Genomic DNA, 16,146 nt, shown 5'->3' with positions numbered 1-16,146 from the left:
ATTCAAATGCATACCCTTAACTAAAACAAGGAGAACCACCAACAGGTGTGGTCCCTCCTTCCTCCGAATGGAGCCCTACGTGGTGCAAATTTGAAATAGTCAAGCTCCAATGCGGGTATCAGAACAAGCGGAAGAGAAAAGGAAACAAAGAGAAGCCACCACTTCATTTTCTAGTATAAATAGTATATCCTAGAGGAGCAGTTTTTGGTACATGCATGTAATGTAACATTAATCAATTTGTTGCCCTGGAAAAAGTATTTAACAAAAGAAATGGGATACAAAGAACTAGAAATGAAAACAGATTGTCAACTTTATCAATGAAGAGGATATTGTAAGTCATCCCCTGGGAGATATTACTGGAAATTTCAAATATTTGTTGGAAGCTACCAAGACTACAATTAAGCATATATATATATAGGGAAGCATACCAATGCGCCAGACTTCTTGGCAAACGAAGGACACAAGCATGAAAAAGATTTACAAAAGGAAGATGCAATCAAGAATATGAAATTTCTTCTCTTACCAGATCTAAGTCATGTCACTTTAGTTTTAATGTTTTCTAATTATTTCCCAACGTTCCGAAAAACAAACTAGCAATTTAGCATAGTGCAAGAAATATAACCACATGGCACTAGGCAGAATACACACTAACACACCAAAAAAGGTAAATCGAAGCAGAAGCCAACTTTCGCAATCTGCAGTATTCAGTATATTACTATATGTGTAACAGGGTACATGGGACTGCCTTCTTAAACCTTTTGCGAAAAAGGAACCAATATTTATTCACGAGGAAAAATGAGATTGACAAGAACACTCTGCTGGCTTCAAATTGATTATTAGAAAAAACCAACTATCTGCTCTACGATACAATTGGTACTTGATCCACAATCAAAGCTTCTGACTGGAAACAGAATCAGCAAAGGAAATGCAAGAGCTCCAAACCTGGATTAAGCATTTGATGTTCCGGCCTGACCTTAATTATTGAGAATGAAACCTAAGTATTTTCTTGTTTGATCAGCCCAATGAAAAAAGAAATTGGCTAACACCACAAAACCCAAGGGATAATCAACTTGGATCCACACTTAAATGGCCTTTGGTGCCTGGATATTATCAGGCAGGACAAGCTCGGGAGGTGTTTCACGGACAACACCCAGCATAGAATCATACTCCTCGTCTTTGCGAGCAAATTTCTTCCGCAACACCTTCTCAAATTCAATCGCATCAAAGCTTTTTGCATTTTCACCAGCATGGACCTGTGCTAAATTAGAATAGTTGGCTGCTGACTCCGAGATAAAAGCAATTTCTTCTTGTGTGAGCTTCCTCAGAAACCTAGCTGGATTTCCTCCCCAGACCTGTTAAATGAAAAAGAACACCAAAATAACATTTATTAGCAAGCTAAACGTAATCAATTGTCTTCCATAGTTTTCATCCCAAAAGATGGAAGTGCACTATGCTGGCAAGGTAGAAAGGTGGCAGAGAACATAAGATTAACCTCAAAAAGGATTTTACCCGGGAATTTCTTTATATCCACATCCTAAGTCAAGTTATCTAAGCCACAACTTCACATGTTTATGAATATAAAAATTAAGAGACCTTTTCTTAGTTGATAATTAAGAAGCCTATTGCATGACATAGCAACTAGCATCGAAATGTACAAGAAACAAATCCATCTTTAGGTTAATTGCCATGCCAGAGTCAAAACTCAGATGTGTGTTCCGAGCGATACCTAAGATGATGGCAAAATGAATAGCTTAAAATGAGGTTACCACAAACCTCTCCACAAGGAATCCTCGTATTCTGCCTGACAAGGGCACCAGCCGCAACCATTGCATTTTTCTCCACAACAGCTCCATCTAGCAGAGTTGCACCCATACCAACAAATGCCTCATCTTCAACAGTACATCCATGTAAGACAGCACTATGACCTTCAAAGTTATATTAAAAAGTTAACCACAAAGGTTATTGCAAATATTGACAGCGGGTGTATGTTATTGATTTGCCAAATAGTTCTCACCTACAGTAACATTGTTGCCAATAATTGTTGGCAAAACCTTTCCACTTAGATTTGATTTGGCTACATGAACAAGAGAATTGTCCTGGATATTGCTTCCGGCTCCAATACTAATACTGTTCACGTCACCTGCATGGAAGCATATTATTTACTAATTAGAATCAATCAAGTGAACTCGAAAATAAACTAAGGAAAACTGCAATCAAATTTTGACTGAAGCCCTATCCTGTTAAGAGATTAGCAATTACAGCCCAAAACAGAGTTCTATGGCCTTGCCCTTAAGGAGCTAGGAATTGACTAAATGACAATATGGCAGAAACAGGAAGTTCCTAAAAAATCAAGATTCAAGAAGGGATAAAAACTTATAAAATATTTCCAGGCATGGGAGGATATTCATCAATCAAAATTTGTGGCAACATGTATTGAACATGAGACATCATCTTCTAACAGCACTACAAAAACATTGTATACTCAATTCAATGTGTTGGTATAAATTAAAGTATGTTTAAATTCTGGTCATCCCGCACAATAGCGGATTGATATTTAGACAGTAAGAGAGATTTGAGGAGGTGCTTGGGAGGTTAAAAGATGTTTTGTGAGATTATAGTGAAAATCTGGCCATTGAATGATTGGCCTTGACATATTGTATAGGCTCTTTTAGAAAATTCCAACTCTGAGTGAACCCAAAGTAAACATACCTAATTCTACCAATATGGTTAAGGGATTCTTAGTATAGTTAAAGAATAATCACTTTTGCATCTATGTTCATTTACAGTTCATAAATAATATTTTTTAATATATTTTTTTTGAACTTGAATATTTTTTAATATATTTAAATCAAACATTAATATAAGGAACCTAATTTTTTCAAATAATGGTATGAAACAGCTTTGAACTGGAGCGACATGGATAGTGAGGATTTATATAGCTGAACCCAACTAGATTGGAATTGAGGCGTATAAGTAATAGTAGTTGTATATAAACCAAACACCACTTGTTCAATACAAACGAGTTCAACCAAAAGTACAGCCTAATCAATTTAAACTGATCCAACCTCAAACAATCCCCTGGTACTTGGAATATGTGACAATAGAAAGGGAAATCCAAAGATAAACTGGCATTATGGGTGTTGTAATAAAAAATTAGCTATGCAAGAGCAGAAGCAAACAACAACGACCACGCCTCAGCAATAAATATGCCCTCACTGATCATAATTCTCCATTAAACTCATCTCAAGCCAATACCATACAAAATAAAAATTGAAAAAAAAGTTACAAGAACAGAAGTTACGACATCCTGTCATGCTAACTGTTATTCTGAAATGCTCATATGTCAACGCCGCTTGTCATCTTTTGGCGAACTGAGAATTGTCTAATATATTGTTGCTTCTTATTGTATTGCCCAATACAAAAGGTGCACCCCTTGCTTCCATTAAGAAAAATACTCTACTAGAAAATTAAAATCAACATTTCTTTCAGGACAGTTTGACCTCTCTTCGACTTTGCTCGAAGTCAAAAGAATGAAAGAGCAAGAAAAAGACTAATCATCTACAAAGCAGTTATTGTACCTCCAGATTCCTATAGAAGGCCTGTTTAACTACTCATCTAGCAAAACACTTATTGTGCCTCTAGACTCCTATGGTAGGCCTGGCTAGGTTAACTATATAAACAGATGTTCACCTCAATCCCACTTTCACCTGTCTTAAAAATAAAAACGGAAAGACCCACAACAGACATATATATTATGGCTAACCGGATATGATAGTATTTTTCCACATCTTCACTAGATTGAGAGGGAAGCTTTCCAAATTCATGGACCTGTGTACAAGGAGGGTAATTATTTTTATAGTGCTTTCGCAGATGACAGATGAAGCTGCAAAGGTCTCCGACCATTTGGGAACTATTAAAGAAAAAACACCGCCCCGACAGAACACTGAGATAGAGGTGGGTAAAGCATAAACCATAAAGGGAGTTTCTGTGTGGTTGAAGCTGTCACGTAATGAACCAGCAATTTATTCAAATGTCCGAAAATGATAGGAATGGAGAATAAGAAAGCATTTGGAAGAAAACATCAAGCAATTTGTTGATGATACGGGGTCACTTGCAAAAGCAAAGCAGCCTTTGATCAACAGAGTGAAGGGAACTTCCGACAAAGTGAAGGAATACAATGGCTGGGAAAAGCAACATGTTGTCATGGGGACAAAAGCTATCCCAGCAAGCAGTTGATGACCAAAATTTCTACTTCATTCAATTTGAGATGGAGTCGGTGGCAATTTCGGAGAGATGTGTTGTTGCTAGAGGTACTCGGTTTTCAGACAAGAAAGAATGTAACATTGGGAGACACAACATAAGGATGGTTAAGACTTTAAATCCAAACCCGATAGAGTGACGACCCATGGAAGAGCATCAAAAAATATTTCCCAAAGAGCAAGATTGTTCTTTCATGACAAATAAATGCCAATTCAGTTTAACTCATGTCTTGAAAGATGCCCATGCCCAACAATTTGAAGGCCACACCTACATGTCATTGAATAAAAGGATAGAACACTGCTGTGCTAGTCTGCCACTGCTTTGAGCATCGAAGCCATCCTATTGAGTGGTAGTGGCATTTCATGATGCCCAGAAAAATCAAAATAATTGTAAGGAGGGATAGCATCAAAAAAAGACTGAGTAAGTTGAATGAATATACAACTGCAAACAAAACAGCTAAAATGGTAGAGATGACGTAGACACTCTTGATTAAAGTAACAAGGGGGAGAAGAGGGGTCAACAGGTAACTATTTACTAAACATGTCAGGTTTATATTGGCACCTGAAGCTTGTCCCAATCTCTTCTTCTTCTTCATTTATATTCTTTTGATGGAAAATAATACGCCACAATGATTTTTGTTACAGAAAAGGAAACATTCTTGATGAGGAAAATCAGAGAAGGCACCTCTGACACTGGGGCATTAACAGAGACAAGTAACATTCTAGTGAAAAGGAAATCTACTGATTTTGAAGAGGATACTCTGAAATATGGGGAGGACACTCTTCAATAAAGGAGTCTTAACAGTGAACAAGAGACGGACAGCCAACATGGTCAAGATAACGAAGCAGAAGCAATGAGCATAATGGGTAAAAATATGGTGATGGAGAACAGATAGCTGATAATGAATTGCAAGTAATTGATGAAAATGTACAATCAAAAGAACTAGAAGTGGAATAAGAAGTTAATGGGGTAACTTCAGTTTTGGAATAGCAGAAATTTAGGAATTCAGAAATCTTTAAGGATTTTTGGTCAAACTAGAAAAAGAACAAAAGAACTCAAGGTTGAAGGGGGTTAGCAATAAGATGTGAACCAAGTAATAAAGGAAATTTTCTGAATAGGAAACAGGGAAGCAACAAACAAGGGTGCAGACTTAGAGGTAATGATGTAGCTTCAACAACAGAATAAAGGCCAATGGAGAATTAAATTGAATTGAGATAACAGGTTTTGCTTACAGCTCTGTTTTGTTTGTCAGGTGGTGGGTTGGATTATGATTGATGTAGTAAGGGGGGCTGGTTGAGGGTTAAAGTTAGTAGTCTGGTCTCACTGGATGTATGCGGTTGCATTCACTGAATGCTTTTCTAATAAATCATTCGGTCATAAAAAACTGACATAAATATCAGAACTTCGGAAGAACTAGATTAACGATGATTTAAGAGGAAAAAACAATCACTTGTGAGTTAAGCCTAGTACAGTGATGAAATCATTGAAATGCCACCTGCTAAATTGAGAACTTGTACAAGACAAATGATTGCTTCAATAACAAAGTTTGAGAACCGCAGAAAATTAATTCTGAATTATCAAAGAAGAAGCTATATTCCAAAAGTCTACCCTCCGTCATATATTCAAGAAACATATAAGCTTTTCATCAGACAAGATGGGATTTTGGCTCACTGCCTCACCCCTACTTCAATGTCTCTAGGATACATACAGTGTTGACAATCTTTATGTTTCAAAATCAATAGGTACGATTTAAACGCATCTCTGGGAGAAACAACATAAAGAAGGTTTCTGCCAAATGCAGCAACAACTTTGTCCAGGCAATTAATTTTACTAGAATATTTTAGCACATATACAGATACATTATCATATTATGGGAAGCAGAACATACCTCGCAGAACACATCCATACCAAATAGAAGCATTACGTCCGACATGAACGTCACCAATTAGAGATGCACTTGGCGCCACAAAAGCATCTTTATCAACCATTGGTGCTTTGTTAAACAAGTTCATAAGAGTTCTATGCCTTGACACTGGAATAAGGAAGTACAAATGGAAAACGTCAAAAGATGCAGGAGTGTAGCTTATGCGCTTTGGAGGACATTGACAAACAAATATTCAAACTTAAAATGGAAAACAAATTCTTTGACCAAAAGCGAAGAATATTGTAGTAAAAGAAATAATTCCAGCTGTATTACATTTATAATGCAAAAACATACATACTAGAATGAAGAAATCAGATGGCAAACTTGTTGATTGTGAGCATATTATTTCAAAAATGACCAATCCAGCAAAATATCATTTGTCACCAGACTCTTCAGACAAAAGAAGCAATGAATGTTCAAGATTACAACCAAAGATGCCAAGCCATTAGCTTCTTTCTATTTGACAAAAATATATGTATATACAAGAATAATTTCACACAGTTAGCCTGAGAGACTTATGCAATAAAGTAGCACGGAGTCTGAAAGTTTACTGGTGTTGAACTCTGGAAAATCCAAATTTTGCAGTTGGGAGAATCTACCAACAATAACAAGCCAGTAAACCATGGACATATGGGGAGATAGATATCAGCATAATTTTAACACAAGTACTTGCATTTCATCAGCAGTCTTCAGAGTCATTACTCTAATAGCATAAATATATCTATCTAGTCTATATATTTAACAGATAAGAAAATATTTCCAACTTCAATATAGGACACCTTTTCTTCTCCAGAACTAAAATAAATCCAGCATCACAGAATTATCATCTGCTTCTTTAACACTAAAATTATCCCCTTGGGAAACTTTAGGCAAAAACTGGAAAGTAGAATTGCAAATTTTGGATAATTGATAGGAGGATGTGGAGATAATATACTAGAATAGAAGGCTAGTAGGTAACTGAGCATTGTCTCACTTTACTGGGGGATAAGATTGGTCGTAGTTTAGTGCACCGTAGTTTCTCATTTAATACCAACTGTATTCATGTAGTTTCTTATCCCTCGATTTCTGTTACTACTGATTGTTTCTTGTGCTTTGGTTATCACATTATTTTGTTATTGATATTGTTCCTTTTTCATGAATGCTATGTAATGCTTCCTCTAGTATTTGTTATGTCTTCAATATGCATTATCTGAGTCGGGAGTCTTTCGGAAACAGACTCTCTACCTCCAAGAGGTAGGGGTAAGTTATGTGTACACTCTACCCTCCCAAACCTCACATATGGGATATGTTGTTGGATTATTAAACTCAAGGTTTTCAACAAAATCCACCTACGACATTGATCTCACGACTGACTGAGTTAAGAAACCAATTTATTTTATATTAAATTTACTAGATCAAATTTAGATTGCCCTGAAATATGAAGATCACAATGGTTCTAGGATTTGACTTTCTTTTTAGATAATTTAAAATGCACGGGCGTTGTTAGGCGGTATCCTAGTATATGTAAATAATACAAGTACTCTTATCAGATTTAACATGAATAAAAAAGTGAGAATAATTTACTCCTTGTCGTTTTACAAGCAATGACTCTTCATCTTTCATGCAATTCTACTTTCCAGTTTTTGCCTAAAGTAGAATTTACTCAGAGAGGTAGTCACATTATATGTTAGTATGACAACATTTCTTCTGAAAGAAAGAATCTCCATTCTTCATCTGTTCCCAGCATTACTCACCTACTTAGGAAATAAAGTTACACTAGTGAAATCAAAATCAGAGATCCCCCTTTCAGTTTTTCAAAGGCATTCATAACCTCAAGACAAATAAGTGGAACGGTAATCAAATTGAAGCTTTCTCCAGCTGAATAAAACCTCAAAATGTCACTAGCTCCATTGATTATTCGATATCATCTTCAATATTCAATCATATGTGAAACGACTAATGAATTCAGTATTTAAACAACACTCAATCACATATACAATCAATGGATCAACTACACCTTCAAACAAAAAAAAAAAAACATTTCATTTCACTCCACTAGTTAATTCTCACCCATTTTATTCCAAATATGAGGATAAAACAGCTGGGCCAGCTACATGATACTCTATAATAATTATTCCACTCTAATTTGTCCCAATTTTATAAATTTCCAGGCAAATTAGGGATTGTGTAATTAATTAAAAAGCTTTGCCGGCAAACACTGATGTGAGAAAGAATCAATTACCAAATACGAAAACCTAAAATCTCAAAGGAGATGAAGAGGATAGAGTATACGTACGTTGTTCATGGAAGTAGTAGTTTCCTTGGAGGCGGCAGCCCAAACGATCAATGGCTTGACCCGTTTCCCGGATCCAGAATCCGACTGTGTAGATTGCTTTCCCCAGCGTACCCATCTGCCTGAAAATGTGATTCTGCAGAGAAAGGGATTGTTCAGTTAATTTAGCTCCACCTTCAAACAAAAAAAAAAAACATTTCATTTCACTCCACTAGTTAATTCTCACCCATTTTATTCCAAATATGAGGATAAAACAGCTGGGCCAGCTACATGATACTCTATAATAATTATTCCACTCTAATTTGTCCCAATTTTATAAATTTCCAGGCAAATTAGGGATTGTGTAATTAATTAAAAAGCTTTGCCGGCAAACACTGATGTGAGAAAGAATCAATTACCAAATACGAAAACCTAAAATCTCAAAGGAGATGAAGAGGATAGAGTATACGTACGTTGTTCATGGAAGTAGTAGTTTCCTTGGAGGCGGCAGCCCAAACGATCAATGGCTTGACCCGTTTCCCGGATCCAGAATCCGACTGTGTAGATTGCTTTCCCCAGCGTACCCATCTGCCTGAAAATGTGATTCTGCAGAGAAAGGGATTGTTCAGTTAATTTAGCTCTAACACTATTTGAAGAAGAAAATGGAATGAGTTGAATCGGACGAACCTTTTCTATCTGTTTAAATCATTTATTATAGCTTTTATTTAGAGTTGTGTTTGATTATGTTTTTTTTTTTTGCTAAGTATTGAATGTGTTTTTTTCAAGTAATTTTATACTCCTCAATTTTTTTAAAAACTAGCAAATTCACTCTCAACTTCGTTAATTTATTTGAATATTAAATATACAATCAAATCTATTATAAAATATTAATAACTTAAAATAAATAGTTATAAAATATCATATATTAAATTTCAAATATGAGTTACTATATATTATTACAAAAAGTAATATACTTCATTTTAAAATTTGAAGTAGAAATTGTGTTTGGTCATAATTTTTTGCAAATAATATTTGATTATTTGAATGTACTTTTTGAAGAAAAAACACGAAATGTGATTTAAATATAAAATATAATTTAAATAGGTTATATATATTGAAAACATGGTATTTGGTGTTTGCCAAATTCCAAATATAACTTGATGATTTTTCATGGTCAAATGTTGACTTTCAAATAAAGTGAATTTTTTTGATAAAAGCTAAACAATTTTGCGGTGAAATGGATCCTTATTTGTATATTATGTTTATCCCAAATTAAATAATTTAACTTCAACATTTTATTGATTTAGTATTGTCTATTCGAGTTAGACTCGAATGAGATGTAAAATAAGGCATGTTTGTATTTGTTTGCTTTTAGATTCTCTATACGAGACAGGGTATATAATATTATCAATTAATTTTTAATCGTGGATACTAAAAATTAAAGTGAAAATACACACTTAATTATGATTAAGTGATAATTATTTGTATGAATGATATACTTTAACATTGTATATCAGTAATACATAAAATAATTTGAGTAATGATTGAAGAATTTGTTTGATAAAAACAAGATTCACATCAAAGTTTAACCATTGATAACTTAATAAATTTGATTTTTTTAAGGTTATAAAATTTGTATAAAAATAGAATGGAATGAAACAAATGAAGAAAAAAACTGATTACGAAGATCAAGATAGAAGAGTTAATACTTTTATTACATGACATATATACTTTGTTGTCCAATAACAAGAGAAATCTCATTGAGTGATGCTCCCTTTATATCAAGGTTGTCCTTTTTCAAGAGAAATTTACCAATTTAGACATAATTTTTCCCTTCAAAATAGAGAATAAGGTTATTGAAAAAAAGTATTTGTAAGTGATAATTGATTTTTGTTCCTTTGAGTAAATAACTTAGCATTCAATCAAGTGAGTCATTCAACTCTTTTTTGGAGCACACGGATCAGCATGTTATATTAGATCAATTCTAAGAAATATGCACATAAAATACTGAGTTTTGTAGAAAGATCATGAGTTCACGTGCATAATAATTTAAATCTAAATCCACCCCTTCTTACCGCTTATCAGGCCTACCCAGACGTGTTCATTTGCTATATGAATCTCATGATTACAATTTACTGCTAATTTAAGCTTTACAATAGAAAAATTGAGTTATTTATCAGTTCAACTTTATAGATGATCATATCAGCCATAACCTGAGTTCTACATCTTCTATATGCAATTTTTTTTGTAATGGTGTTGTTCAGATCCACCTACACAGACTACTTCACCAAAACTTACTATCATTCTCCTGCATAAATACCGAGCAACTTTGTCCCCCAATTTTATGCAGATGAAATGAAATCACCTAGCGTACTTCTGGTAGATGAGATAATTTGATTTGTACAACTTTGTTTCTATGTTATCTCCTTCAGAAACAAGAACCTGGTATTCTCACCTCTTCCATTTAACAAATTAAACTACGAACAGGCAAAACAGCATCAAATACAAATGCAATTCCATACTTTCTTCTTTCTATTCAATTAAACAAATACAATATAGAGAAGATGTGGAACTCTTTGGATCAAGCTGATTTCATTATCAGGTCGAATCAACCTCTCATATGTCACTAAAATCTCCTATAAAAATGAATCAGATTGTATGTTGGAGGATTATACAGTATATTTTACAACATGAATCACTGCATATGTAAGGGGTAACACTGAAGCTAAGTTTCTGATACTGTTTCAAGAGAAGACGCTGGTGTTATCGTGGCTGACAACCAATGTAATAAAGCTTCATTCACTAGTTCTGGAACTTCGTCGTGGGGACAATGACCTGCTTTCAGGTTAACAATGGTTGTGTTTGGATAGAACTCCTTAATCTGATTGGCTTTGGCAGGACCAACCCAGGGGTCTAGGTCACCCCACAGCAACAACAATGGGCAAGAAAGTTGTCTCAACACATTGTTAAGTGTATACTTTCTCTGGTTTGAAATGAATCGTGTCATCAATCTGTAGATTGCAAAAGAAGAGGGCATTGGATAAGTTTCTTAAACTAGAAAACAGGAATTCAACAAAAAAATCAAAGGTATCTATTCAATAAAAAAGTAAAGCAAATAAACTTATTTCCGAGCAACCTGGTCCTGATGAGGTACACCAGTGATTGTGTTACATAATATCTGATGTTGGAAGTATGTCTTATGTTTCATATAATTATTAAGTTTTATCCCGTTATTATAAGGCTGAAATGGAATGATAAGGAGGGTGAACTGTCTGGCTACAACCGTCGAATTAAGTTTTCTCCCTTCTCCTTGTATTTGAACAATGACCAATTATGCATTTTCTTATAAAGTCCTGGTTATTTCGGTTTTAAGTTCCGAAGGAAACACTATAAGGTGGTTGACTGGGATACGGAGTTTAAGAGAGAAAAGACTTTTGACTTGTGGTTTGAAACATGCCATGACATATCTGTGGCTATAAGAGTAAAATGAGAAGTTAAAAAATGGTTTCTACATATAGAAAGGCGTCAATATTTTTGGAATAGACTAAAAAGCGAAGAGTATCACAAAAAATGGAATTGAGGGAGTATGCTAGACCTATAAGAGAAAAGGACTTGATAAGAATGAAGGAAATCTTTCTTCGTAAGGTTACTTAAGAATAATCCAAATTATTTGGGTGAATTTCTAATAATACTGTTTCTTTACCAAACCGTATAAACTAATATTATTTTAGCTATTAAATGGAAGCAAAAATGTAGACAGCTGCATTCATACCGGTAATAAACCTCCCCTGCATTTGGGTCAGCTGCAGGTTTGGTAATTGAATCGATGAGATAATCATCCACGTTTGAAGAATTTATGTAAACCTTCAAGTGAAAACACATAAAGCAAGTCAGTTGTTTGATAATATTGGCTGAAGATAATGAATGGGTAAACAAATAAAATGCAATTAGATGCAGATAAGCAGACGCATCATGCCATTAACAAACAGATGATGTTCAAGACATCATTCTGCCACAGTTTGACCGCCATTAAGTAAAAATGAAAAGAAGACAATGTCGAGAATAGCCTCAGATAGAAGGAACCATCAACTTTACAAATTCCACAAGTGAGCTTTGACAGTGATTAGATTCATCTTTGAATGTGAAAAAAAAAGTGTAACCTTTGGAAAAAAGCATAAGGGTTTTAGAACGACAAAATAAAGAACACAATCTCCAACTTTTGCAAGTCAACACCTTGAAACAAATCTACAGAAATTTTAGTAAAAGAATAAACATTAGACTCTTGAAAGGAGAAAAAAGATCAAGAAATTGGGTAAGGGATATCAATCCATAAGAGTCGAGCGTGGACCTTGGAACCTCAAGAACGTCAGTGCTAAATATCAAGGATGAATGAACTACATTATTGAAAGAGATCTTTTGCCTGTTTATCCATTTCTAAACATTGTACCATATTAAGAAGACATCAAGAAAGTACTGTTTCTGATTGTCAGTTCAATTCTAAGATATGCATTACATGAATTTACACATGTCTGTAAAGCTAAAAGATAGAACAGTTATGCATATATTGGTGATATAGAAATTGGAAGAAAAGAAACTTGATTTGCTATAAAAGGAACATACGCTCTTCAGAACAGATTCAATACGAGCTGGTTGCTTTGATTGCCAGAAAACAAATCCAAGGACTACACGTTGAAAGCTTTCCTTTAGTGGCTTTAGGATAAATTTCTGTAAGGCTGTTTCTTCAGTTCCTTCAGCTGCACTGCTGACATCCCCAAATTGTCCTGCGCTATTCAACAGTGTAACTCCCTTGACTTCATCAGTGAGTGACGCTGCTGCTATCAAAGCAGTAAATCCTCCAAGACTGTTATATAATACATAACATATTCACATTTAAATTCAATTTCATTACTACAAAGTATATGCTAAACTGTAGCAACAAGCTAGAAAAGAGGGAAATGAATCTTAACAATTTCAAAGTCCAAGAACTTATAACTGATGCACTGTTTATGCAAATAAAATGTTACTGCAATCATTTTTACTTATTTTACCAGATAAATCAAACTTTGGTATCTTCGCTAGTTCCAAATCAAAGTGATGCTAATCTGTTATATCATCTGAATGTAATACGTCCATAAATAAATAATTAACTTATTTAGAATAATTGTGCGAAGTGATTCTTTAGAAACCATAATTTTTAAGTAGCAGTAATTGGTAAAAAATGTAGAATTAATTAATTCAGATTCACTACATGCTGCAATTTTCCAGGAAGTCAATATATTGTTCTCTAGACATTCCTAGCAGCCTGTAAATGAAAATTCTGCATTTCTATCTTTTTTCCAAAGGAGCTCAAACAGACTGACATAAATTCTCCAAAAGTGAATGAGTGAAAACAGCCAGGACAAAAGAAGTGACATCAGAGCAAGAAAGGGTTGATCCAGTTGTAGAGACCCTCCACATCCAACAATGCGGCAGGGGGTTCAAGTCACCAAGGAGGAAAAATGGTAGTAAAAACTACTGGTATCCTTGGGCAGGTAAGGTTGCAGGTGGGGCTTAGCAAATCACGAAAGGTAACTAGATTAAAGATTAAGGATATGATCTTATAGAAATTTACAAAGACAGCTGCTCTCTTAATCTACGAATCCACCAATGTGTAATGAGACATTTCTTGTATTATAAAATTAAGACTTGAGACATTTCTAAATGATATTAGAGAATTTCCATCGCTACCAAACCTTTTGAAGCCACTCTATGTGAAATCTTAGGGACAATGGTTAATCCATCCTTATTCCTAGCTACCAATTAATGGTGATCGCCTCAATTAACTTACAACCTTTATTTCCAGAAAGTAAATTAGAAGATTTGAAACTGGTAACTTAAGTAAATTGAACAATATGCATAAGAATTACAGTAGATGGTCAAAAGGAAAACAAGGATTTCCAACATCCAGTAAATTCATTGAAATGACAAGTTGTTAAATGCACGAGCTAACCTGTTTCCCACTAAAACTGCTGGTTCTTTCACAATTTCCTTCAAGAAGTCGACAACCTGATCTCTCCAAATGAAGGCATCATAGTCTATTAGTGCCTTCTCGCTCCAACCAAATCCTATCAAATCCAGAGCATAAACCTTGTATTTTTTAGCCAGTTCTGGTATGTTATACCTAAGAAAGCAAGAAAGACAGCTCAGAAGCTTAAAAGAAATAGTACTATGTGAAGAAAGATTCAAGTCCCAAAAGAATCACAACAGTAGCATGTGTCTTCAAAGCACTAATCAATATAACTAAAGAAATATGAGCAACATATAAAGAATACAAGTACTTCCATAAGACCATAACTGAAATTAATATCTGTAATACTTGCAAAATCCCGTTCAAGCAGAAATGACAATAATTTTTCAACAATGTTTTGGGCTTGGGACTTTCATGTTGGAGGTCTCAAGTTCAAAACCCCTTGCCAGCGAAAGCAAGGGGTTTTCCTTCTGGGTCGAGCTCATCGCACCTGGCTTGCCTAGTGCGGGTTACCTCTCCTATGTGGTTTGCGAGCTATTACATAGGAGCGGGGAATTTTACCCTGTGCGCACCCAAAGGATAGCGGCTGCGGGTTTACCTTGTCATAAAAAAAAAAAAAAGAATGCACCAGTAGTTTGATCCTACAGCTATACAGTCCTCCAAAGTAAAGTTCTTAATTTTAGCAGCAGCATTACAATTTTATGCACAACTAATTTATAATTGATCTCAATCTATCACCACTAAATCTCATGGAAAAAGGTCATGCACACACATGGGATAGTTATTACCTCCAGTGAAAGGCAGAAGCACCAAATCCATGAATTAGAACAACTGGAAATCCTTCTCCTTCCACTACATAATGAATTTTGTGGCCGCGCCACGTCCAATAGTTATACCCCTCTGGCTTAAATGGCAATCTTTCCAAACCTATATCATCAATCCCTTGTCAAGTAACTCACACTTACACAAATATAAAGAAAATTCCCAAGTTACAACAGGTAACGGACTTAACCTTTAGAGGGTTCAGCAACTACAGAAGTGGTCATAACTGAAGCTCCAGCAGCAACTATACCATTAAAAGTAAAACCCCTTCTACTCAAATCGCATTTCCCCCCTTCACCCAAAAGAAAAAAAACATTTCTTTTATCAAGAAAAGTTGGCATTTTTCAAATCAAGATTCAAAATTGATGGGTTAAATTGGAAACTTACTGAAATGATTATTTCTTCCAGGCAAAGCTAATCTGGTACCTACAGGATTCAACCATTCAGTTCCAACAGTGGCACAAGAAGTTGACATTGATTAAATTACAACCTATAAATCCTCGAAAAGCTATACTAGGTCACAAGGTAGAATTTAAAGGTTCAATCAAGGGGCAATACTGATTTTTTTTTGTGTGTTGGTATGTGGCTGCTATTCATTTTGAGCTGGTGGTAGTATAATGGCCAAGTACTTCAACAGAGAAACACTTCTTTAAGCTTTTGTGTTCAGATTTTATTGTTTTTTTTCTCAAATTTATAAGCTTTTTGCCGAAGCAAAAATTGGATTATAGTCGGGATTCAGGTCCAGCTCAACTCTTGAGCTATATTTGCCCTTCAGAGATAATATATTACTAAGTATGGATTTTTTCGTCGTCATTCAATTTTGATTTTTAACCCAAAAGCTATTCAATTATGAATTTTTCGTTTGGAAGATAACTCAACTAT

The 16,146-nt window shown here is 34.8% G+C and overlaps 2 protein-coding genes across 4 annotated transcripts; both read right to left on the bottom strand.

The window, feature by feature from the left end:
* Window positions 1-599: 599 nt before the first annotated feature.
* On the bottom strand, window positions 600-9,129 carry LOC102577772 (transcription factor APFI-like). Of its 3 annotated transcripts, NM_001288142.1 has the most exon segments (9): window positions 664-1,278; window positions 1,281-1,285; window positions 1,288-1,292; window positions 1,294-1,300; window positions 1,302-1,352; window positions 1,774-1,925; window positions 2,015-2,140; window positions 6,149-6,292; window positions 8,460-8,575. In NM_001288142.1, coding segments are annotated over 9 exon segments (801 nt in total). In that variant the 5' UTR covers window position 8,575; the 3' UTR covers window positions 664-1,082.
* Window positions 9,130-10,933: 1,804 nt separating this feature from the next.
* On the bottom strand, window positions 10,934-16,004 carry LOC102591779 (pheophytinase, chloroplastic). The gene is made up of 7 exons (XM_006346899.2): window positions 15,652-16,004; window positions 15,455-15,556; window positions 15,231-15,369; window positions 14,425-14,595; window positions 13,056-13,296; window positions 12,208-12,299; window positions 10,934-11,446 (listed from the first exon to the last, which is right to left on the bottom strand). Exons 1-7 carry the CDS (start codon window positions 15,737-15,739, stop codon window positions 11,161-11,163), a joined length of 1,119 nt encoding a protein of 372 aa, XP_006346961.1. The 5' UTR covers window positions 15,740-16,004; the 3' UTR covers window positions 10,934-11,160.
* Between the last annotated feature and the right edge of the window lie 142 nt (window positions 16,005-16,146).

Source organism: Solanum tuberosum, unplaced genomic scaffold, assembly GCF_000226075.1.
Source record: "Solanum tuberosum cultivar DM 1-3 516 R44 unplaced genomic scaffold, SolTub_3.0 scf00085, whole genome shotgun sequence".
NCBI lineage: Eukaryota > Viridiplantae > Streptophyta > Magnoliopsida > Solanales > Solanaceae > Solanum > Solanum tuberosum.
This window is presented reverse-complemented; position numbering and strand designations above follow the sequence as displayed.